This window comes from Garra rufa, chromosome 11, assembly GCF_049309525.1.
Source record: "Garra rufa chromosome 11, GarRuf1.0, whole genome shotgun sequence".
NCBI lineage: Eukaryota > Metazoa > Chordata > Actinopteri > Cypriniformes > Cyprinidae > Garra > Garra rufa.
The window spans coordinates 3,045,117-3,071,699 of record NC_133371.1 but is presented as its reverse complement, the minus strand read 5'-3'; the positions used below and the strand labels follow the sequence as shown (position 1 = coordinate 3,071,699).

The 26,583-nt window shown below is 35.3% G+C and overlaps 1 protein-coding gene across 1 annotated transcript; it reads right to left on the bottom strand.

Annotated features, from left to right (window-relative positions):
• Window positions 1-12,938: 12,938 nt before the first annotated feature.
• On the bottom strand, window positions 12,939-25,241 carry LOC141346179 (uncharacterized). Its single transcript, XM_073851090.1, has 9 exons — window positions 25,093-25,241; window positions 23,646-23,841; window positions 22,180-22,238; window positions 20,220-20,358; window positions 19,886-19,995; window positions 17,438-17,618; window positions 17,269-17,352; window positions 17,038-17,133; window positions 12,939-13,360 (listed from the first exon to the last, which is right to left on the bottom strand). Exons 1-9 carry the CDS (start codon window positions 25,239-25,241, stop codon window positions 13,073-13,075), a joined length of 1,302 nt encoding a protein of 433 aa, XP_073707191.1. The 3' UTR covers window positions 12,939-13,072.
• Window positions 25,242-26,583: the final 1,342 nt, after the last annotated feature.

The window sequence follows — 26,583 nt, the reverse complement described above, 5'->3', positions numbered from 1 at the left end:
CATCACTTTTTGAGGTTCCCCTGAAACATTTCCGTTGTGGACCGTGCTATATGCAGCGCGTTTGTTAGTTTGCAGCGCCCTCGTGTGTTCGCAGCGCGTTTCTGAGTTTGGTTGTGTTGTGAGAATTTGCAGCGCGTTTCCGTATTTGTGTTTCCGTTGCGAGGATTTGCAGCGCCTGTGTTGTCAAACTGAGGAAGATGTTTTCTTAATTTGTTGTCGTTTTTTTCTGTTTGCATGTGTTTTCTTGTTTGCAGCGCGTTGACCTCTCTCGGCCACCGTATATCTGTGTAGTAAAGTTATTTGTTTCTCCTGGAGGGGTAGTCTTATCTTTTAACATGTCCAGGTAGGATTTTATTGTGTCCTGTTGTGGTTTTACTTTATTGCTGTGAATCTCTTTGCTGTCATATTAAGAAGTTTATTTTATTTCTATTTTTAAATGATGCATAAATCCAGACCATCATATCTGCAGCAGCCTGTATTGTGCTGTCTCCTTCACTAAATATCTCAGAATCCTTTGCAACAAGTGCTAAGACTTTTAGCCCATCCAACACATAACACATCTGCTCTTAAATGTTTACCAGTGATAGCTTATTATCATTTGGCATGCAGCTCTTCTCTTTTATGAGCTTTGTAAAACTAGACTCAACACTTTTTCTATTACAAACAGCCAAACTATTTAGCTTAAAATCCAATGGCATCTAACACTGAGCATATGGGCATATGGCACTCAACATTTGGAAAACTATTCATGGAGATCTTGTCCTTGAGTAGATCTCGCAGAGCACTCCATCATAAAAATGAATGATTTTACATTTCCTCAGAGTTTCTCGTATATCTAAGCAGCAGACACTCCATCGGATTGGTCCATATCTCAAAGTGCCGTCAAAGACCAAGGCCTTAGGAAGGATATGATGTTATATTGGCTCGACATTGAGTTACAGATTAGAATTAAAACAGGCAGGCGGTTTAGTGTTGTTTGCTTGAGCAGAAATACTACTAAAACACTATTTAACAGAGCCTTTGGGGACTCAAGACTTGTAAAAACACAAAACACCATAGCAACCATCCAGAGCACCATGTTGGTTTCATATGGTTCAAAAACGTTTTATGCCACTACATCCCAAAAAAGTCAATTTAATCATTCAAAAAATACTGCAAGTCTTAATAGTAATAATAAATGCAAGTGTACGCATTTTTTTAAATATCATGAATTGTTATTAATGAATATACTTTTTTTTTTTTTTTACAATAAAACTAACTAGATTTTTTTGACCCTATATGCACACTTCAGAGTCTCACTCAAGTAGTAGACCTATGTTTTATGAATACTATGAATTTGGATAAATTACTTTTAAATTACTATTTGGGTCATTCTACAGAATTGGTGCAAACTGCTGTCTTATAGCCAAAAAAAACACATTTAATCAGCATTCAGCATTTAAATATTTAAATCTTTGATGTTTACTAAGATTATATGTGACCCTGGACCACAAAACCAGTCTTAAGTAACACAGGTATATTTGTAGCAATAGCCAAAAATACACTGGGTCAAAATTATGCCAAAAATCATTAGGATATTAAGTAAAGATCATGTTCCATTAAGATATTTTGTAAATTTCCAACCATAAATATATCAAAACATAATTTTTGATTAGTAATAAGCATTGCTAAGAACTTTATTTGGACAACTTTAATGGAAATTTTCTCAATATTTAGATTTTCTTTTTGCACCCTCAGATTCCAGATTTTTAAATAGTTGTATCTTGGCCAAATATTGTCCTATCCTAACAAACCATACATCAATGGAAAGCTACCAAAACATTACTGTAACTATCGAAAATGTGCAGTCACTACCAAAACATGTTTTTCATCTACTGTATGGGCCATACTACAGAATTGGTACAAACTGCTGTCCCACAACCAAAAAAAAAAAAAAAACACCTTGCAGAATCTGCAAAATGTTAATGATTTTACCAAAATAGGAGGGGGGTGAAAGCTTTTGAAAAGAATGAAGACATTGTTCTTATTTTGCCTAAACATATATATTTTTATTTAGTACTGCTCTTCAGAAGCAACAAATAATACTTGCATGTTTCACAGAAGACAAAATAACTTCAATTAAATCTGAACTTCAATTTCAAAAAGTTTTCACCCCTAGCTCTTAATGCATAATTTTTTCCTTCTGAAGCATCAGTGAGTGTTTGAACCTTCTGTAATAGTTGCATATGAGTCCCTCAGTTGTCCTCAGTGTAAAAGGATGGATCTCAAAATCATACAGTCATTGTTGGAAAGGGTTCAAATGCACAAAAATGCTGGAAAACCAAAGAATTTGTGGGTACTGAAGGATTTTTTCTGAAGAACAGCAGGCAGTTTAACAGTTCAGGATAAATAAGGGACTCATGAACAACTATCACTAAACACAAAAACACAGCTGGGGATCATTCAGGTAACAACACAGTATTAAGAATCAAGTTTATGTAAACGTCTTTTATATAAAATATCTTATTCAGGTCGGTACTAAATAAAAAAATAACATGCATTTTGTATGATCCCTCTTATTTTGGTCAAATAATTAACATTTTGCAGATTCTGCAAGGTGTATCTAAACTTTTGACCTCAACTGTATGTTTAAAATCATCATTAGTGGGTACTTGCAATTGAGAGTTGGCTGTTCCGAACCCTAACCCCTAAATTTAAACGAATGAAAATTATATTGAAATAATGTTTGCATTTTATTCAACTGTAACTTTTAGATTTTTGCAAAAAAGTGAAGTAAAAAAAAATTGTTTTAAATGAGGATTCATTATGGTATTAAAGACATAGTTCACTTTCAGAACAAAAATGTACAGATAATGTACTCACCCCCTTGTGATCCAAGATGTTCATGTCTTTCTTTCTTCACTCGTAAGGAAATTATGTTTTTTAAGAAAAACATTTCAGGATTTCTCTCCATATAATGGACTTCTATGGTGCCCCCGAGTTTGAACTTCTAAAATACAGGTTCAAAGGGCTCTAAACGATCACAGCCGAGGAAAGAAGCGTTTTATCTAGCAAAACGATCGGTTAATTTCTTAAAAAAATAAATTACAGTTTATATACTTTTACACACTAGCTCTGTGTGTACTCTGTATAGAGATTAAAAAGTATATAAATTGTATATGTTTTTTTTTTTAAATAACGTTTTGCTAGATAAGACCATTCTTCCTCGGCTGTGATCGTTTAAAGCCCTTTGAAGCTGCATTTTGGAAAGTCAAACTCGGGGGCACCATAGAAGTCCATTATATGGAGAGAAATCCTAAAATGTTTTTCTCAAAAAACACCATTTCTTTACTACTGAAGAAAGAAAGACATGAACATCTTGGATGACAAGGAGGTGAGTACATTATCTGTAATTTTTTGTTCTGAAAGTGAACTACTCCTTTAAAGGGGTCATCGGATGAAAAAAAAACTAACTTTTACATGTTGTTTGAACATTAATGTGTGTTGGCAGTTTGTGTACACAACCGCCCTAACAATGATAAAAATCCACCCAGTGAAAAACGATACTTTTGTTTATAAAAGGAAAACGCTGATTCCGATCTACATATGCGTCTATGTTCGTGTGAATTATTCGTGATGCAGCGTCACCCACAGCAGAACTGAGTATAAGGGTTTTTAATGCATCTTTGCAAATGGCCTTTCTTAATAATGTACTTGTTGGCAAGTTTCGCCGATAAACGCAGCTAAAGTAAACATTACAGCTCGTAATCCCTCAGCAGAGAGGGGCGGGGCGAGCAGAGCTCATTTGCATTTAAAGGGCCTATGCAATAAAATGAGCTGATATTTTGCAGAGCTGATTTTGACAAGGTAAAAGGGTGTTTTTTTACACTACTATTGAGAATTTTTAACCAAAGTATATTAGAGACTTTTCATTAAGACCCTAAAGAATCATATGAGCATCCGATGACCCCTTTAAGTTGCATCACCCTGATATTTAAAAATGTTTATGTTCCTCCAAAAACATTGAATGAAATGATTGTGGAAGCAGTGTATAGGTGTATTGAAGTTATTGTATGAATGAATTGCATATTTAATATATTTTGGAATTAACTGACAGACGAAACAATGTTGTATGCACACAAGCTTTGGTAAGAGTCCACCAGCATGTTTCGATCACAGTCATCTTCCCAAAGGTCTGATCTCACCCGTCAGCTATGGCAGGCCCGACATCATCAGGGGAATTCTCCTTTTCCAGGCTGGTACATGGATGAGATTCCAGTGCTATCTGTCTAACAGTCCCACTGTGTCAAATTAGACTGTATTCACATCTGGCATCTGAGCAGAATGAATGAAGCAGTTTTTATTTGCATGGTTTCTCTGGTGTAATAATGAATGAGTGAAAGGTCGTGCGGCGTAGAGGGATGAAACGCTTTTGTTCAGCCACAAATGATCTCTATCTTCGCACTTCTCATCCTCTCCCCCTCTCCTGCTTTCTTTCTTCGCTGTGTGTGTGTGTGTGTGCATGTAAAGTGTTGTGACAACTCCTATCCCGGAGCGCTTAAGCGCACATTCCATTCCTCCTAGCGGTCCCCTGGGTACGGCCCACCCTTTTCAATTAGAGCCGCAGCCACAGAAAGACCAACAGGTGCAGAGGCCACAAAACAAGATGAATTAGGCACCGAGCCAATGCAGCCACTGAAACACATACAATTACACCCACCCAAACACACACACACACACACACAAGCAGTTCACACACAATTGGGACATATTTGTCGCTGTGGTTTTGAGGTTCCAGCGCTGAGATGTTCAGGCTGTTTTTCTGGCCTTCTGTTCGACATTCTTAAGACACACTGTCAGCTGGACTCGTTCTGCGTATGTCAGCATCCAGCGCATAAATTTACTTGATCTCATCCTCTGTTCGAGATCCAGTCTCATAAAAGAAACTTGGTTTATGTTCTGTCAACTTTTCACACAAGCTGGACTGTCACATAATGAGACCAGCAGTTGATCAGCGCATTACAATCCATCATTGACTTCTGAACAGACGTCCTCCGGTCAGAGCGGATTGGACTGTACAGGACTGTCCTGTAAACCAAACTGACTGAAGTCGGATCAAAAGCGCTTGGCGGTTCAGAGCGAATCCAGAGGGCGGCTTACTTTTTAGTAATACCAGGTTTCTGGCAATGACCTTTCGAGCCCTTTTTTCCTGACCATAAAATCCAGTTTAGGGTTTTAGCCAGAAGCAATCAGGCTGAATTCATGTTTTAAAGACTGAAACAGACCTGTTTAAGCCTTGAACGTTGTATAACTAAATGATAAACAGTCAACTATTAAAGAGTATGCTTGTAGCAAAGGCCATGCTCATGTTAATGCGTATTTATGAGAGTAACTCATATTTATGTGTGGAACTGTTTCAAATGACAGATTGTTATTATTAGTAGTGAACTAAGGCAATCAGTGCTATTACTTTAGCTAATACGTATAGGGTTAATGATTTAAACAAACATCCAAAAGCAAACTTCAACATGAACACTACAGTTAAAAAATAGGTTGGAATATTTATGAAAGTCTCTTTTTGGCTCAAAAATACAGAAAGAATTTGTAATATTGTGAGATATTATTACAATTTAAAATGGCTGCTTTCTAATGTAATATATTTTCAAATGTAATTTATTCCTGTGATCAAAGCTGGATTTTCATCATCTTCAGTCTTCAGTGTCACACGATCCTTCTGAAATCATTCTAATGTGCTGATTTGCTGCTACAGTTGTGCTGCTAAATTTCTCTGGAAACTCTGATGAAGTTAAAAGTTTAAAAGAACATCATTTATTTGAAATAGCAATTTTCGAACTTGTAACAATGTAAAAGTCTGCATTAGTAATGCATTTTTGCTTATAAAAGCCCATTTTACTGTCCAAAAAAAAAAAAGAAATCCTGAGCCAGAATGCTTCAACATGCACACTACAGTAAAAACAAAACAAAAAAGTTTGAACAGTCTTTTTGCTCACCAAGCCCGCATTAATTGGCTCAAAAATACACTCAAAATACTGTAATATTGTGAAATGTTATTACAATTTAAAATAGCTGTTTTCTATTGTGATATATATTTTAAAATGTAATTTATTCCTGTGATCAAAGCTGAATTTTCATCATCTTCAGTCTTCAGTGTCACATGATCCTTCTGAAATCATTCTAATACGCTGATTTGCTGTTAAAGAAACATTTCTTATTATCAATATTAAAAACAGTTTTACTCTGCAATATTTCTCTGGAAACTCTGATTAAGTTAAAAAAGTTTAAAAGAACAGCATTTATTTGAAAAAGCTATTTTTTTTTCTGTTTAAAAATAAATGAATAAATAAAAGAAAAAAATGATCCAAAACGCTTTAACACGCACACTACAGTTTCAAAAAGAAAATAGGTTAGAATAGATTTTAAATGTTTTTGAAAGTCTCTTTTGCTCACCAAGGCCACATTTATTGGCTCAAAAATACAGTCAAAATACTGCAATATTGTGAAATATTATTACAATTTAAAATAGTCATTTTATATTGTGATATATTTTAAAATCTAATTTATTCCTGTGATCAAAGATTAATTTTCAGCATCAATCCTCCAGACTTCAGTGTCACATGATCCTTCAAAAATCATTCTAATATGATGTTTTTCTGTTCAAGAAGTATTTCTTATAATCAACAATAAAAACAGTTGTGCTGCTTAATGAAATCTCATATGACGGACCAAAGCCATACTGTATCTACGGACAACAAGCAAACACTTAAGAACCAGCCAAACCACACTGGCAACCACATAGCAACATGTTAAAACAAACACAACGGGAAAAAAATAAATACTTCAATACAATACTTCAATATAAAAAGTCATGTTTTCATACAGGCAAGAACCACTCGCATTTTCTTCACAAAATTATAAATATCTAATAATTATAACTATCAGTTACAAGTAAAAACACACTAAGTTCACTCAAATTCCTATTATGTAAAAAAAAATCTAATAAGTTCACTATATTCAATATATATGTGACCCTGGACCACAAAACCACTCATAAGGGTCAATTTTTTTCTTTAGATTGAGATTTATATAGCATATGAAAGCTGAAAAAATAAGCTTTCAATTGATGTATGGCTTGTTAGGATAGGACAATATATCTGGCAGAGATACAATTATTTAAAAATCTAGAATCTGAGGTGCAAAAAAAATCAAAATACTGAGAAAATCACCTTTAAAGGAACCATATGTAAGAAATTTATTTCAGTTAATCATAAAATGGCCCTGACATGTCACTAGACATTAAGAAATCATGTTCATTTCAAATACTTATATCACTGACAACAGTGGTCCGGCCAGGATATTGTCATTTAAAAGTAAAAGTTGCAGCCCTCAACTGATGTTGATGTTGTCATGTTGTGTTTTGGTCTGAGGCTCCACCCTCCAGCTATCGACCAATCACAAAGTCAGTAGAGTTTCGGCATCCGGGTTGCCAGCTCTGCTCTAATTACAGCTGCAGCTATGAACATGTCGGATAAAACATGCATAACGTTACGAAACCTAAAAGACCTCGTTATGAATCCGAAATACGTCATGACAAAGTCACATGCTAAATGCGTTCATAAAAAGCTTTATATCGCGCACCACTAGCAGGGTATGAAAACAAGACTGAAATGTGGTATTACAGTACATCTTTACGAAATATTTGGCTAATCGCCATTAGTAAATTTTTGCGATACATAATTACTTCGCAAAACATCTCTCGTGAAGCCTAAACATAATTAACAGAAGAAAATAAAAATACTGTGCAGGACTCATCACTTGCCATTGGAAGCTCCTTGTAGCAGCCTACATTCCTGCTGGATCCTGCAGCTTAGCTGGCAACCTCGACTCGGGGATACATCGTTCTACAGTATTTTGAAAGTGATTGCAGTACCAGTTTTGGCCACAATCCTACATACGGTTCCTTTAAAGTTGTCCAAATGAATTTCTTAGCAATGCATATTACTAATCAAAAATGAAGTTTTGATATACAGTAGGAAATTTACAAAATATCTTCATGGAACATGATCTTTACTTAATATCCTAATGATTTTTTTTTCATAAAACAAAAGTCGATAATTTTGACAAATACTATGTATTTTTAGCTATTGCTACAAATTTTACCAGTGCTACTTAAGACGTGGTCCAGGGTCACATATAAGAGAAAAGCAGACTTCAAAATGACATTTTAAAAAACACACAGAGCCTCAGGTCCTGTCAGTGTATAGAGTACATCATACAGAGTTAAATCAAATGAAAATTCCTACGAAATCCACAAAGGCTAGTAGAGAATGAAGGAGCACCTTTGCTCTCATAAGAACACTCGTCTCCTTTTGAAATACAATTTCAGACTGTGCTTTACAGCAGCCCAGCAGATTTTCCCACTATAAAGTTGATTTGGTGGAAAAGTTTGGCCGTCACTGCTATGAGTGACAGCAGAGAGAAGACTATAAAATCTGTATCTGGCTGAAATATAGATATATGGAGAACAGACCGTGAAGAATGGACTTTGGATTTTGATTTTGCATACTATCCACCCTAAATGTCCCTTACGAAAAAGAAGTTTGTTCAAGTGTGCTATATACTTCTTTTAAACTAAAAACAGGGAAGTATATACTTTCAGTCTGTTTTATGTTCTTCTCAGAAATGTGCTTTATATACTTATATACAATTACATTTAAGTATACTTGACTTATACTTAGAAAAAGTCTAAGTATATTTAAGCCATACTTGTGCTCTAAGAATCAGTTTTCATTGTTATATGCTTCCAAAACACAAGTGAAGAAGAAACCGAAACAACAGATGCTTCCACATGTAATCTAACACAATCGTCAGACATAAAACCATAGAAATGGAAAACTGTGTAACGTTATGGAATAAAATGTTGACCCATGAAGAGATAATAATGATTGTCAAGCTTTAGGGTGTTGATCAACTCCATCTACGCTTTGATTATCATCAAAAGTGTTTTAGATTAAAATGTTGTTTGTTTATTTATTTTATTTATTTATTATTTATGAAACTTACCTACGTTCAAGTGTTTATAAAAAAAAGAATGCCTCAAGCTATATTTTTTGTTTACAAGCAGATACCCTGTTGTTTCTTTAGATGTTTTGTGTGTAGATATTCATATAACAAAATATATACAAATTAATACCTAAATAGGGACATAGTAGTATACTTAAAGTATGATGTAAAGTTCACTTAAAGAAAACCTATGAGAATACTTGCAGTATAAAAATACTAAACTAGTAGTTTCCTGAGACTATACTTCAAAGAATACTAAAATGCATAAAAACATATTTACTTAGTAAACTACAGTCGTGGCCAAAAGTTTTGAGAATCACATAAATATTGGAAATTGGAAAAGTTGCTGCTTAAGTTTTTATAATAGCAATTTGCATATACTCCAGAATGTTATGAAGAGTGATCAGATGAATTGCATAGTCCTTCTTTGCCATGAAAATGAACTTAATCCCGAAAAAAACTTTCCACTGCATTTCATTGCTGTCATTTAAGGACCTGTTGAGATCATTTCAGTAATGGTCTTGTTAACTCAGGTGAGAATGTTGACGAGCACAAGACTGGAGATCATTATGTCAGGCTGATTGGGTTAGAATGGCAGATTTGACATGTTAAAAGGAGGGTGATGCTTGAAATCATTGTTCTTCCATTGTTAACCATGGTGACCTGCAAAGAAACGCGTGCAGCCATCATTGCGTTGCATAAAAATGGCTTCACAGGCAAGGATATTGTGGCTACTAAGATTGCACCTAAATCAATAATTTATAGGATCATCAAGAACTTCAAGGAAAGAGGTTCAATTCTTGTTAAGAAGGCTTCAGGGCGTCCAAGAAAGTCCAGCAAGCGCCAGGATCGTCTCCTAAAGAGGATTCAGCTGCGGGATCGGAGTGCCACCAGTGCAGAGCTTGCTCAGGAATGGCAGCAGGCAGGTGTGAGCGCATCTGAACGCACAGTGAGGCCAAGACTTTTGGAAGATGGCCTGGTGTCAAGAAGGGCAGCAAAGAAGCCACTTCTCTCCAAAAAAAAAACATCAGGGACAGATTGATCTTCTGCTAAAAGTATGGCGAATGGACTGCTGAGGACTGGGGCAAAGTCATATTCTCCGATGAAGCCTCTTTCCGATTGTTTGGGGCATCTGGAAAAAGGCTTGTCCGGAGAAGAAAAGGTGAGCGCTACCATCAGTCCTGTGTCATGCCAACAGTAAAGCATCCTGAGACCATTCATGTGTGGGGTTGCTTCTCATCCAAGGGAGTGGGCTCACTCACAATTTTGCCCAAAAACACAGCCATGAATAAAGAATGGTACCAAAACACCCTCCAACAGCAACTTCTTCCAACAATCCAACAACAGTTTGGTGAAGAACAATGCATTTTCCAGCACGATGGAGCACCGTGCCATAAGGCAAAAGTGATAACTAAGTGGCTCGGGGACCAAAACGTTGAAATTTTGGGTCCATGGCCTGGAAACTCCCCAGATCTTAATCCCATTGAGAACTTGTGGTCAATCCTCAAGAGGCGGGTGGACAAACAAAAACCCACTAATTCTGACAAACTCCAAGAAGTGATTATGAAAGAATGGGTTGCTATCAGTCAGGGTTTGGCCCAGAAGTTGATTGAGAGCATGCCCAGTCGAATTGCAGAGGTCCTGGAAAAGAAGGGCCAACACTGCAAATACTGACTCTTTGCATAAATGTCATGTAATTGCCGATAAAAGCCTTTGAAACGTATGAAGTGCTTGTAATTATATTTCAGTACTTCACAGAAACAACTGAAACAAAGATCTAAAAGCAGTTTAGCAGCAAACTTTGTGAAAACTAATTTGTGTCATTCTCAAAACTTTTGGCCACGACTGTATATATTTACTTTTAGTATACTTGCAGTACAAACAGAAAACAGATGTAAACTAGTTGTGTACTCAAAGTTTACTACTGTTATACTTAAAGTATACTTTTATATACTTGAAATTAGGCCAATTTAGTCCCAAGGAATATTGAAATAGTACACTTAAAAGTATACTAATATTTGTGTACTTCCTACATAAAGTATACTTCAAAATATACTTGAACTCTACTTAAGTATACCTAATAAAATAAACTTGAAGTATACTTCTTTTTGCTAAAGGGTGTCCTGGAAATAATTACTGTATTAGACTAGTAGTCCATAGGGAATCTCTGTAGGTTATTTTGAAACCAAAATGCAGGTGTAAATGCTTGTTTAGCTAATATTACTCACAATATCCTTCGCAATTATCTATTTCTACTTTTTCAGTTGTATACAAATGTGCCAAAGAATGCCAGTCTATAGCTTTTGCAAAAGTTTTTCAACGTAAACTAGCCTAATTTTAAGACAATGAATTAGCTAGATGCGGCTACATGTAAATGCAAAAAGGTCCACGACAAAGTGGTCTGTATGATATTTTCTTCACTCCTTCAACTTATTACTTTAGTGTGGACTATTATTACCACAAAGTATAGCCTACCGTGTAGTGCATCGTGTAAGTATGGCAGCGGGATTCAGCCCTGGTGAAAGAGTTTGCGGTTATTTTTGATTGGATTGTGCCCTCTTGTGCTCACAAACGGCATAGACAACCATAGACACACGTACTGTTTGTTTGTTTATTGTTCAGTATGTTGTTCTTAAACACCGAATCAGCATATTAGAATGATTTCTGAAGGATCTTGTGGCCCTGACGACTGAAGTAATGATGCTGAAAATTCAGCTTTGATCACTGGGAAAAAAAAGTTATTTTAAACACTAGTATTTAACAATATTACTCTTTTTACAGTATTTTCTAAATAAATGCAGCCTTGGTGAGCATTAGTGACTTCATTCAAGCACATTAAAAATCTTCCGACATTAAACTTTTCTATTATTCTATTATACACACTTAAAAGTTTTTAAACAGTAAGATTTTTTTTTTAAGAATTCTCTTCTGCTTACCAAGCCTGCATTTGTTTGATTCAAAACATTTGATTGTAAAATATATTTTAACTATTTAAAATAACTGCTTTCTATGTAAATATATTTTAAAATGTAATTTATTCCTGTGATCAAAGCTGAATTTTCAGCATCATTACTTTAATCTCACATGATTCTTTAGAAATCATTCTAATATGCTGATTTGCTGTTCAAGAAACATTTTTTATTATCATTATTAAAAACAGTTGAGTACATTTTCTTTTATGAATAGAAACATCCGAAGACCAGCATTAATCTGAAATAAAAAGTTTTTGTAACATCATTCACGATACCATCTAAAAGCCTGGAGTCAGTATTTTTTGGGAAGGAAATGATAGAAATTAATACTTTTATTTAGCATGGATTTAGCAAAAGTGATGATAAAGACATTTATAATGTTACAAAAGATTTAGATTTCAGATAAATGCTGTTCTTCTTAACTTTCTCTTCATTAAAGAAACTTAAAAAAGCTATTTTCAACAACAACATAATAATAAAAAAAATTTGAGCAGCAAATCAGAATATTAGAATGATTTCTGAAGGATCATGTGACACTGAAGACTGAAGTAATACTAACAATCCAGCTTTGAAATCACAAATAAATTACATTTTAAAATATATTCAAATAGAAAACATTTATTTTAAATAGTAAAAATATTTCACAATTTTACTGCTTTTGCTGTACTTTGGATTAAATAAATGCAGGCTTGCTGAGCAGAAGAGACTTCTTTAAAAACAATAAAAGCCTTACTGTGCAAAAACTTTTGACTGGTAGTGTATTACTAAAATTAATGTTAATAAAACAACCAATACCATATTGAAAGCAAAATATTGTTAATATTATTTTATTAATTATACATGAGATCTTATTTACATATTTCACATGTAGAAAATCACAGTAAAAGTCACAGTATAGACACTATATAGAGATTGCAATATTTTTTAAATCATTATATATTAAAGCTGTGCATAAAGTGCATAAACTTTGCCGTTACACCTGTTCAACAGGCAATAGGCATTAAAAATGTCCTGTAGAAAATATCCAACTTTTGTCAAAACTACGGTGATGACCTCCTCCTCCTCATTCCACAGAGCATATGGAAGGGAGACATTCTGGAGTGAGTCTTCTGTGGGGCTTCTGGGGACTCTGAATCACTTTCTGGGTCAGAATGTAATTGCGCTGCTTCCGGAGAAGCAACGTACACAGGGATAGCGGGAAGAGACATTCGTGACTGATCCATATATAATTTTGTCTTTTCTTCCAAAGCACTCAGGCCTCTCAAGTGGATCACAAAATTTGACGTCTGCTGTTCCAAAGACGCAAAATCCTCATGGATCTCAGAAAACTGTCGCCGGAAAGAAAGGAAATGATGAACTGATCAAATCAAAAGCATAGTCTGAGTTGTAGTTTTGATTCAGTCATTTTTCCTCTAAACTGTCAGAATATGCCCTGAAAAGTGCTCTTGCTATATATATATATATATATATATATATATATATACAGGTGCTGGTCATATAATTAGAATATCTTAAAAAAGTTGGTTTATTTCACTACTTCCATTCAAGAAGTGAAACTTGTATAATGTTTACAGTCGTGGCCAAAAGTTTTGAGAATTACATAAATATTGGAAATTGGAAAAGTTGCTGCTTAAGTTTTTATAATAGCAATTTGCATATACTCCAGAATGTTATGAAGAGTGATCAGATGAATTGCATAGTCCTTCTTTGCCATGAAAATTAACTTAATCCCGAAAAAAAAAACTTTCCACTGCATTGTTAAGAAGGCTTCAGGGCATCCAAGAAAGTCCAGCAAGCGCCAGGATCGTCTCCTAAAGAGGATTCAGCTGCGGGATCGGAGTGCCACCAGTGCAGAGCTTGCTCAGGAAAGGCAGCAGGCAGGTGTGAGCGCATCTGAACGCACAGTGAGGCCAAGACTTTTGGAAGATGGCCTGGTGTCAAGAAGGGCAGCAAAGAAGCCACTTCTCTCCAAAAAAAAACATCAGGGACAGATTGATCTGCTAAAAGTATGGCGAATGGACTGCTGAGGACTGGGGTAAACTCATATTCACAGATGAAGCCTCTTTACGATTGTTTGGGGCATCTGGAAAAAGGCTTGTCCGGAGAAGAAAAGGTAAAGGTGTGATTCTTGTGTGGGGTTGCTTCTCATCCAAGGGAGTGGGCTCACTCACAATTTTGCCCAAAAACACAGCCATGAATAAAGAATGGTACCAAAACACCCTCCAACAGCAACTTCTTCCAACAATCCAACAACAGTTTGGTGAAGAACAATGCATTTTCCAGCACGATGGAGCACCGTGTCATAAGGCAAAAGTGATAACTAAGTGGCTCGGGGACCAAAACGTTGAAATTTTGGGTCCATGGCCTGGAAACTCCCCAGATCTTAATCCCATTGAGAACTTGTGGTCAATCCTCAAGAGGCGGGTGGACAAACAAAAACCCACTAATTCTGACAAACTCCAAGAAGTGATTATGAAAGAATGGGTTGCTGTCAGTCAGGATTTGGCCCAGAAGTTGATTGAGAGCATGCCCAGTCGAATTGCAGAGGTCCTGAAAACGAAGGGCCAACACTGCAAATACTGACTCTTTGCATAAATGTCATGTCATTGTCGATAAAAGCCTTTGAAACGTATGAAGTGCTTGTAATTATATTTCAGTACATCACAGAAACAACTGAAACAAAGATCTAAAAGCAGTTTAGCAGCAAACTTTGTGAAAACTAATATTTGTGTCATTCTCAAAACTTTTGGCCACGACTGTACATTCATTCCACACAGACTGATATATTTCAAGTGTTTATTTCTTTTAATTTTGATGATTATAACTGACAACTAATGAAAAACCCAATTCAGTATCTCAGAAAATTAGAATATTGTGAAAAGGTTCAGTTTTGAAGACACCTGGTGCCACACTCTAATCAGCTAATTAACTCAAAACACCTGCAAAGGCCTTTAAATGGTCTCTCAGTCTAGTTCTGTAGGCAACACAATCATGGGGAAGACTGCTGATTTGACAGTTGTCCAGAAGACGACCATTGACACCTTACAAAAGGAGGGCAAGACACAAAAGGACATTGCAAAAGAGGCTGGCTGTTCACAGAGCTCGTGTCCAAGCACATTAATATAGAGGCGAAGGGAAGGAAAAGATGTGGTAGAAAAAAGTGTACAAGCAATAGGTATAACCTAAATTGGAAGAAAATTGAAAACCCATTCAAAAATGTGGGGGAGATTCACAAAGAGTGGACTGCAGCTGGAGTCAGTGCTTCAAGAACCACTACGCACAGACATATGCTAGACATGGGTTTCAGCTGTCGCATTCCTTGTGTCAAGCCACTCTTGAACAACAGACAGCGTCAGAAGCATCTCACCTGGGCTAAAGACAAAAAGGACTGGACTGCTGCTGAGTGGTCCAAAGTTATGTTCTCTGATGAAAGTAAATTTTGCATTTCCTTTGGAAATCAGGGTCCCAGAGTCTGGAGGAAGAGAGGAGAGGCACAGAATCCACGTTGCTTGAGGTCCAGTGTAAAGTTTCCACAGTGATGGTTTGGGGTGCCATGTCATCTGCTGGTGTTGGTCTACTGTGTTTTCTGAGGTCCAAGGTCAACGCAGCTGTATACCAGGATGTTTTAGAGCACTTCATGCTTCCTGCTGCTGACCAACTTTATGGAGATGCAGATTTCATGTTCCACAAGGACTTGGCATCTGCTCACAGTGCCAAAGCTACCAGTACCTGGTTTAAGGAGCATGGTATCCCTGTTCTTAATTGGCCAGCAAACTCCCCTGACCTTAACCCCATAGAAAATCTATGGGGTATTGTGAAGATGAAGATGCGATATGCCAGACCCAACAATGCAGAAGAGCTGAAGGCCACTATCAGAGCGACCTGGGCTCTCATAACACCTGAGCAGTGTCATAAACTGATTGACTCCATGCCACTCCGCATTGCTGCAGTAATTCAGGCAAAAGGAGCCCCAACTAAGTATTGACTGCTGTACATGCTCATACTTTTCATGTTCATACTTTTCAGTTGGCCAAGATTTCTAAAAATCCTTTCTTTGTATTGGTTTCAAGTAATATTCAAATTTTCTGAGATACTGAATTGGGGTTTTCATTAGTTGTCAGTTATATTCATCAAACTTAAAAGAAATAAACACTTGAAATATATCAGTCTGTGTGGAATGAATGTATACATTATACATGTTTCACTTCTTGAATGGAATCAGTGAAATAAACCAACTTTTTGAAGATATTCTAATTATATGACCAGCACCTGTATATATACACTATATATGTGTGAGTTTTAGATCCATCTTTTCACACTGAGGACAACTGAGTTTCAACTGAGTTACAGAAGATTCAAAGTCTCACTGATGCTCCAGAAGGAAACATAATGCATTGGGGGTGAAAACTTTTGAACAGAATGAAGATGTGTACATTTTTCTTGTTTTGCCTAAATATCTTTTTTTTTTTCATATTTCCCAGAAGACAAAATAAGTTAAATTTACCCTGATCTTCATCACATCATCTTCATTCTGTTAAAAAGTTTTCACACCCCGGCTCTTAATGCGTGTTTCCTTCTGAAGCATCAGTGAGAGTTTGACCCTTTTGTAATAGTTGCATACTGAGGGACTCCCTCAGTTGTCCTCCGTGTGAAAAGATGGATCTCAAAATCATTCGTTTATGGATGGAAAGGGTTTAAATACACACAAATGCTGAAAAACCAAAGAATTTTCTGAAGAACAGCAGTTTAACTGTTTATGATGAACAAGGGACTCATAAACAACTATCTCTTTTGAACAGTGTCATTTTTTAAAAAGTCAACTATTATTTTCTCTTGTGGACTATATGTAAACCTCTTTTATGATAAATATCTTATTCAGGTCAGTACTAAATAAAAAAAATAACATGCATTTTGTATTGTTTTGGTCAAATAATGAACATTTTGCAGGTTCTGCAAGGTAAACGTATTTAAAGATGTATGTATTCATCTGTGAATGTCTTCATACCAGATCAGTGTTGGACTGTAATAACTCCTTGGTCCATGTAGAGTCGATGGAGGTACCGAAAGTCTTGTTCAGACCCTGATGACTGCTACGAAGTGCCTGAGGAAGAGCTTTATAGTATGAACGTTGCTGTATTGGCAGTGTATACTTGTCTTGATATACCTATTTCTAAGAATATCCTTACAAATATAGTAAAATGATTGAAAAATGGCTACATAATGTTTGTATATTGACCTTTAAAAGGTTTATATTGGTTTCCAGCTGCGTCCGACACTGTTGGACTTTACTTTTGAACTGACTGAGCTCAATGAACAGGCTCTAAAATATAAACACATACACATATATGAGTATACATTTATCATAGAGGGCCTCTGTAAGATTTTATATGGCAATAGCATATCACCTCAGTGTCTGTGAGGACGGCGTGAGGGTCCTGTTTGTCCGGTGTGCTGTTAGGCATTAGAGTGACTCGGGTGTGTAACTCCTCCAGCAGAGCCCAGCGCTTCTGTAACGCAGTCTGAACCACACACACACTCGCCTCACACTCACGCTGAACCTGCAGCAGAGAGCGCAGACCACTCACCCTGAGAGAGACAGAACATCAGCATTATTAAATATTTTTACAATTTAAAATAACTGTTTTCTATTTAAATATATTTTCAAAAGTAATTTATTCCTGTGATGCAAAGCTGAATTTTCAGCATCATTATTCCAGTCTTCAGTGTCACATGATCCTTCAGAAATCATTCTAATATGCTGATTTGCTGTACATTTGTTATTATTATTATTATTATTATTATCAATATTTAAAACAGTTGAAGCCATTTCTTTCAGGATTCTTTGATGAACAGAAAGATCCAAAGAGGAGGGATTATAGAAATTAATACTTTTATTTAGCAAGAATGCGTTAAATTAATCAAAAGTGATGATAATGACAAAATACTATTTCTGAACTTTCTATTTATCAAAGAAACCTGAAAATAATCTACTCAGCTGTTTTCAACATAATAATAATAATAATAATAATAATACTACAGCAAATCAGAATATTAGAATGATTTCTAAAGGATCATGTGACTGGAGTAATGATGCTGAAAAATCAGCTTTGAAATCAAAGCAATAAATTACATTTTATAATATATTCAAACAGAAAACAGTTATTTTAAATAGTAAAAATATTTCACAATATTACTGCTTTTGATGTACTTCAGATCAAATAAATGCAGGATTGGTGAGCAGAAGAGACTTTTTTAAAAACATTAAAACAACTTTTGACTGGTAGTGTATTTATAATATGAAAATAATATGCACATAAGCCCAGTTTATAATTGTTACTAACAAATTTCATGCTTAAAATTGAGCAAATTAATGGAAAAAAGTTAGGTATCATTTTAAGGGCAATAGTAATAATGAGCAAAAATTCAAGCATTGTAATGAACAAAAGTTAACATTTTTGAGAAAAATCTCTTTGATTAATAGAAAATTCAGAAGAACAGCATTTATTTGGAACAATTTGTAACAATTACAAACTCTGCTTACAGTCAAGCCCGAAATTATTCATACCCCTGGCAAATTCTGTTTGAAAAAAAAGTTTTTTGCTTGTTTGATTTTTTTTTTTTTCTTTGACCGAAAATGACACAGGCTTCTCCCAAAAAGACAATGTACAAGAGGCATCAATGTGTAAATTTTTTTACTCATCTTTTACATTTGAACAAAAAGTGTCATGTCCAAAATTATTCATACCCTTCTCAATAATCAATAGAAAAGCCTTTATTGGCTATTACAGCAATCAAACGCTTCCTATAATTGCTGACTAGCTTTTTGCATGTCTCCATTGGTATTTTTGCCCATTCATCTTTAGCATTGATCTCCAACTCTTTCAGGTTGGAGGGTCTCTTTGTCATCACCCTGATCTTTAGCTTCCTCCACAGATTCTCAACTGGATTTAAGTCAGGACTCTGGCTGGGCCACTGCAAAACGTTAATGTTTTTGTCTGCTAACCATTTCTTCACCACTTTTGCTGTGTGTTTTGGGTGATTGGAGCTTCTGTTTTTCACCTGTTGAGTTGATTAAAACAGCTGTTCCCAATGAATCAGGGTAATTAGGATGCTTTAGAACAGCTTGGACTATTTGGAATGGTATAGAACTTTGGATTTTCCCATAGACTGTGACAGTTTGCAAAGGGTATGAATAATTTTGGACATGCCACTTTTTTATATATGTAAATAAAAGCTGAGAAATATTTTTTTCCACAATGAAGCCTCTTGTACATTGTCTTATTATGTTTTGGGAGAAGCCTGTGTCATTTCCAGTCCAAAAAATCTTGCTGGTTAAATAAAAGTAACTTTAAGTCAGAATTTGTCAGGGGTACGAATCATTTTGGGTTTGACTGTATGTGCATGCTATTTACATAATATATTATACATATATTTATTTCTTTTTTAATGGATGGGTTGGAGTGGATATTAAAGGAAGAATATCCAGCATGCACAAGAACTCCTTCAGTGCTGTTTGAAAGCATTCCATGATGTGAAATCAGAGTCATGACTAAAGAAATCAACATATTTGAGTAACATTTTAGCCTTACTATAATTCCATTTTTGTATGTCATAGATTAGATGACTTCATGATTAGGACTGAGTAGGTGTGTTTTGTCTCTAGTCATAAGCTTTGACAAGTACAAGAGAGGCAGAGTGAGAGAGACGTCTCTTCACATGACAGTTTGTTTGAAATCATGCATAGCACAAGACTAGGCGTCATTTTAGGTGGAGTTCAAACCAAGAAGCCTGAACAGCTTGTGACAATGGGTAAATATTTGTCATATCTGTTCACATAGATCTGTAGGGCTCACCTGTCCTGCAGGTAAGAACGTATATGGTTAACTCTGTCTTGAAGTGCGCAGTTCTTCTTGTCCTCCGTCTCTTCCTCACAGCCCTTTCTTTGAAAGGTCCGAGACACTGCCTGAATGCAAAATGACAAAAGTACTGGTAAACGTCTCTAATTCATGTTCAGCGGGACTAACAAGAACGTTCTGTTTTTTAACAGCAACGTCATTTGAAACAATTTATGTAATGAGTTCAACATGACAGCATAATGACTGCTGACAAATTAATGACTGTGTTCATTCTGACGGGCCAACAGTGGTTCAAAGCTGTCAATGCACCACCCGTCCATAAGAGACAAACCTCTAGTCTGGTCAGGAGGCCTCGTATGTGGGGCTCGCTGGAGTCTGGCAGGAGCTCATGGAGGATGGACACTGCTAAACCCTCTGCTAAAACATCAACCTGGGATTCAAGATGGCCTGCATCCTGCTGTGGAATTATACTGAGAGGAAAAAGATCAAATCATAAATATTTTAACCAAGTACAGGAAGACAAAATGGTGTTTTGTTATCGATTCCAGTAAATCTCAGGTGGGAGGAGTTTGTTTAAAGGAATTTTCTGGGTTCAGTGCTAGTTCAATGTTTGGTGTGATGATAATTATTATTGTTTAGTAATGTTGTCTGTGTAGTGAATGCTTCAATGTTTCATTTTGACTTAAAAAGAATAGGGTTCCATTTGCTAAATGCAATATTTCTCAAGCATATATTAATTTTAAGAAGAGACACTGCAGGCAAAAACACTGTTTTTTCATGCACCTGTCAAGTTAAAGATTTTGGCCTTTTTAGTTTTTCATAAAGTGTTTTTTTTTTTCAGACTAGTGGAAAGAAAACATCCAAAAGACACTGTTAAGTCTTTCTTTTATAGCACTTTATCTATTTGTGTCAATAGATTTAAATTACAATCCATATTTTAAAGGCTGTTTTCTCAAAATGAGTTTTTCTTCTACACTGAGCCATAAATCTCCACTTCAGTAGCACTTACACGCACCAAACTTTAAGTTTTTATTCCTGTCTATATTCTGAAGGTTTTTACAGAGGGATTTGTTGATATATAATTTGCTTGATTTTATACATTTTATTCCCCCCCCCCCAAAAATGTAAAAAAAATATATTGTTTTCTGCCTGTTCTAAGTTTTTTTCTGAATTATGGAGTGACACAATGAGATAACCAAAATTCCCTCTGTAAAAACATTTGACTCTAATATGACTCTAGAATTTTGAAACTGACTTTATCCAGAGTTTAGATTTTTGTACTAGAAATTCATGCAAATTTGCACTTATTTCATTAAAGGGGCCATATGCACTTTTACAAGCTGTTTGAACTACAATGTGTGTTGGTGGTGTGTGTACACAACCACTCTAGAATGACAACGATCCATTAAAAGATCCTAAAGCATCATATTAACTTAGGCTGAAAATGGACATCGGATGACCCCTTTAAATAATGCTTCATTTGCATATTTAAACTTAACATTTAAAAAGACTTGTAATACAAAAATGTTTGCAATTATTAGTGTAATCAATCAACTGGGTAAGTAAGATGATAACTATTTTTTTTTTTTACCCTATTCACCTGCAGTGTCTCACCTTAATGTCAACATTTAGTAAGCTATTATTAAAATCAAAAGTTACATAATAAATACTGTAACACATGTACTGATCATTGTTAGTTTATGTTAGTTAATGCATAACTAATGTTAACTTACGAGGCCTTATTTTACTACTTAAACTTCTATTGAACAGGGAACAAGTCTTTCCTATTCTGTTGTGGGTCGATTTAATCAACATTCAATTTTTAAACTGCTCAAGATATTGGTTAAACTATTTATTTCTGCATAGAATTTTGTGATTTCTTCAAATATAGGGTTATGAATGTGCATGCAAATTTTCAACACATAAATGTCTTTTAAAAGTTTTGGTGATATTGTATAAAGTGGTGTTAGTTGGTTTTCATGTAATTTGCCAAAAATCAGCGCTTTATTGTAGTTTGTCTTTGAATAAAATAAGAAAGATTTTATGAAAAAAAAATAGTGAGGAACTTTATCATCAGTTTCACATTTTATATATTATTTAGTCTCTGACAAGCTACAGTTGAGGATTTATGTACAAAAAAAGTGTATTTTGTAGTGTTTTTTTTTTTTTTGGTGAACTGCACTGAAAACAAAAGGGTTCAATTTAACCCCTTATTGCACACTGAGTACCCATAATATCAACAAAACAGGAGTGGTATTTGGTATATTACATGTACAGGATTTTTCTCTCACCTGGCCTGCTGGCTTTCAGCAGTTTGTCTCACTATCACTTCACCATTGCACAGAAGAGGCTGAGAAAATCAAACATAACGATACATTAATATGGCTGCAAGCAACAATTATCAAATCGATGTGACGTGGTCAGTGTGATGTGACAATGGCACACACAAAGTTTGGTGTCAATATGTCAAAGCTTTGCAGAGATACAGCCTCAGAGTCATAATCGACACTTTTTGTCAGCACAGCAAGATGATCTGACTCGATATTGGTAAAAATCAGACCAACAGCCTAGGAGGAGTTCGAAAAAGTAGGTTTTCAATGTAAATCAAAATGGCGGACAGGAAGTTTGCCTCACTATGGTAAAATTAGTATCTATGTTCTCGGCATGACCCAAGGAATATATTGAAACCAGTTTCATTATAATAGGCTAATAAACTCAAACGCTATTAGCATTTTTGGAAATTTCATTATAACTTTTTCATATGGTAGTTTCATATGGTGCACCAATGGATTCATACAATAAAGCATTTTATGACAAAATTCAAAATGGCTGACATGGGAAAATAATGAGACAAATCAAACGAGTCCTGTTTTGTGATTTTTGGCCAAAGTTATAAGAAGTTATATAAGCAAAAATAGCCATTTTTCTATTCTATTGCACCAAAATGGTCTCAATGCGCTGAAGCCTTGCAAAGATATAGCCTCACATCCGTTTTTGCATGCTTCTCGCTAAATTCGTTTGCACGTTATTCAAGAATGGTTTGAGTAATCAACTTGAATTCCATAACTTTTTGCCAGCATTGACAGAAGATGATCTGAGCCAATTTTGGTGAAAATCAGACACACTGTCTAGGTCAAATTTGAAAAAGTAGGTTTTTCAAACTATTAAAAATAGCCTTTTTTTTTAATGTTGGTGTCCATTTGACTCGGCATGAGCCAAGGATTCAGAGGAAAAACATTTCTACCAGACCTTACGGTTCAAAAGTTATTAGCATAAATCCTCTATCAGTGTGCCAAATTTCATAACTTTCCCACAAGCGGTTCTATGGACTGCCATAGACTCAAAAGCGGAAGAAGAAGCAATAGAGGAATAAGAATGCCAACGGATGCAATAGGTGCCTTTGCACCTTTGGTGCTTGGCCCCTAAATATTTACTAATGTGAAATGATCTCATTAGTTGACACTGATAAGAGAATGCAAAACTGAAAAAAAAAATTCTGAAGCACATTTAAAATTCCTTTAGATCAGTGGCTCTCAAACATGTTCCTGGAGGTCCCCCAACACTGCACATTTTGCATCTCTCCTTTGTCTGACAGACTCCTTTCAGGTCTTGAAGTCTCTACTAATGAGCTGATGATCTAGGTGTGTTTGATTAAGGAGACATGGAAAACATGCAGTGTTGGGGGGGCCTCCAGGAACGTGGTTGGGAACCACTGATCTACATGTAGGAGGTCAAATAAATTCAACAGTAGACTGACCTGCTTTACTTCCTGTTCTTGGTTTTGGAAAGCTAAAACACAGAGACCCATGGCAGCACACAGCAGCCCAGCGAGGAGCAGTCGATCCGCAGCTTCAGTCAGACTGACAGAGGGGTGCAGAGGAGACTCCTCCAGAAGAACCAAGAACACCAGAACCATATATGGAGCCCATCTCGGCCAGTTCCTCCAACGCAGTCTGACAGTAAAAGAAGCAGAGATTAAATCATCAGTGATACAGTTGGCTAAACATAAGCAACTTGAGTGATGTTATCAAAACTTCATTTCTAAATGTTCTCGAAACGTTCAAAATGTTGGGAGAAAATATTAGGGGACATTTCATTTCATCATTTTGCAAACATTATGAGAACATCTTGAATACAAAAGAGTAACGTACATTAGATTAATGTCCAACTAAAATGTTTCAGAAATATATTCCATGAATGATACATGAATAACATTTGGAGAACATCATTAAAAACAGGGGCCAACTTAGCCTCTATGTTAAGATAATGCCTTAAAAACTACACTGCAAAAAAGTGCTTTTCTTACTTAGATATTTTGTCTTGTTTCCAGCCAAAAATATCTAAACATTCTTAAAATTTCAAAAAAAAATTTTTTTTTAGAAAAAAAACAAGTCTAAATTAAGTGTGTTTTTGCTTGAAACAAGCAAAATAATCTGCCAATGGGGTAAGAAAAATAATCGTGTTTTCTGTTTAAAATAAGTATTCTGTTTAAAATATATTTTTCTTGTTCTAAGAAAAAACTCTGAAAACAAGAAAATAATTTTTACTTGTCTAGAAAAAATCCTTCTTGATTTAAGAATTTTTAGATATTTTGGCTGAAAAAAAAGACAAAAAAATCTAAGTAAGAAAATCATTTTGTTGCAGTGTAGTCTGACAAACTACCAGCCAATGAGTAATCAGTCTTACTTTTTGGATTCAAGACTAAACTACGTTTTAATATAATCAAATTTAATTATTATTTATAACCAAAATTATGCCCAGACTTAAAGGGAAAAATTTGATGACTAAGGTTTGGGTTTATTTATAATGACCTCTATTATATTCAACATAAAGTTTATCACTGAATGTACAGACGAGCATTTAAGATAAACTAAAATGTAATTTTAGTTGAAACTATACTATATATTTCGATAAATATATTGGTAATTACACATTTGTTATGCATATTCATATCAAAAAGACACTAACGTTACAGTACTTCATGTGCTTTAGTATGTTAGTCAACACAAAATACGTGTACTTAAAAGACGAAATATTAAAACAATGTACTTTAGAGAAAAACGTTTAATTACTATAATTACTACAAAATGCTCATCTTAAAAGTGTACTGCTCTCACACTTAATTTGTCCTTGAATACAGTATTATCTGTAAGTAGGTAATATAACACAAGGGTTAGCCCACTCTCAGCGCTCCGAACACCCACCTCATTTGTCTCCACCCTCGTCCAGCTCTCTCCTCCACCTGTCCGCTGATCATCTCGTTCTCCTCCACCGTTTCATCCTGTTGTCGTCTGCCCTGAATCCCGCTCCGTTCCCAGCTGCTCCAAACATGGCCAGCGCTCAGCTGAGGCATGTATCCTCATGGACGTCCTGAGGGAAGTGTGTTTGGGTTCCTCAACTCACGCCGTGGAGACTGAATACTGGATTTTCCAGTTGTACTAGTCGGCCCAGCATGTTTTAATCCATCAAATAGTAATGTTTATTGTTTTCCTTGTTGGTTTGTAAGAAGAATATGTGAGGAATGCGGTACAGTGAGAGAAGTTAGGCACTGCCCTACCCACCTGTGCCAGCTGCCACCACTCCTTCTTTAAATACATACACACAATTCACAACAGATTACTCAGCGCGTCCTTTAAAATATACAACCATTTAAGGTTAAAAAAGGACAAAACTATTTGTTTTGAATGTTTACGATGTAAATATTCTTGATATCTTAGAAATAGCGCGACCCTTACCAAAAATAAGTGTACTTCAAGTTTATTTTAAGTAGCCTATACTTAAGTAAAGTTTAAGAATATTTTTTAAGTACACTTTATGTAGCAACCCTTACGAAAAAGTTTATTCAAGTGTACTATTAGTTACAACTAAAATAGGGAAGTATACTTTCAGAATACTTTTTATGTACTTCTCAGAAATACTTCTCAGAAATATACTTAAAGTTACATTTAAGTGTACTATTGAGCTATACTTGTGCTCTGAGAGTGTGTTTTCATTGTTATACGCTAGTGGCGCTATTGTACATCTTCTGTACAGAATTTCCAAAACACAAGTGAAGAAGAAACCGAAACAACAGATGCTTCCACATGTAATCGAACACAACCGTCAGACATAAAACAACATTAAAACCATAGATATGGAAAACTGTAACGTTATGGAATAAAATGTCGACCCATGAAGAGGTAATAATGACTGTCGAGCTTCGGGGTGTTGATCAACTCCATCTACGTTTTGATTATCGTGAATAGTCTTTTTGTTCAAAATGTTGTTATTTATTTATACATTTGTTGTTTATGAAACTTACCCACATTCAAGTGTTTATAATAAAATAATGCATGAAGCTAGAATTTTTGTTTTTTCTTTTGATGTTTTGTATGTTCAGATATTCATATGACAAAATATATACAAATTATACCTAAGTAGGGACATAGTAGTATACTTAATTTATGATGTAAAGTTTACTTAAAGAAAACCTAAGAGTATATGCTTGTAAACTACTAAAATAGTAGTAGTTTACTGAGATCATACTTCAAAGTGTACTAAAAATGCATAAAAAGTATTTAATTAGTAAACCATCAGTATACCTATAAGTTCACTTTTAGTAGACTTGCAGTACAAACTGAAAACATAGATGTAAACTAGTTGTGTACTCAAAGTTTACTACTGTTATACTTAAAAGTATACTTTTATATACTAAA

Coding starts and splice junctions, on each gene's coding strand:
- LOC141346179 (XM_073851090.1), bottom strand. CDS start 25,241: ATGCCTCAGCTGAGCGCTGGCCATGTTTGGAGCAGCTGGGAACGGAGC. Junction 17,619..19,885: donor CGTTCTTACCTGCAGGACAG/GTGAGCCCTACA, acceptor TGTCTCTCTCAG/GGTGAGTGGTCTGCGCTCTC. Junction 17,353..17,437: donor CCGTCCTCACAGACACTGAG/GTGATATGCTAT, acceptor TTTATATTTTAG/AGCCTGTTCATTGAGCTCAG.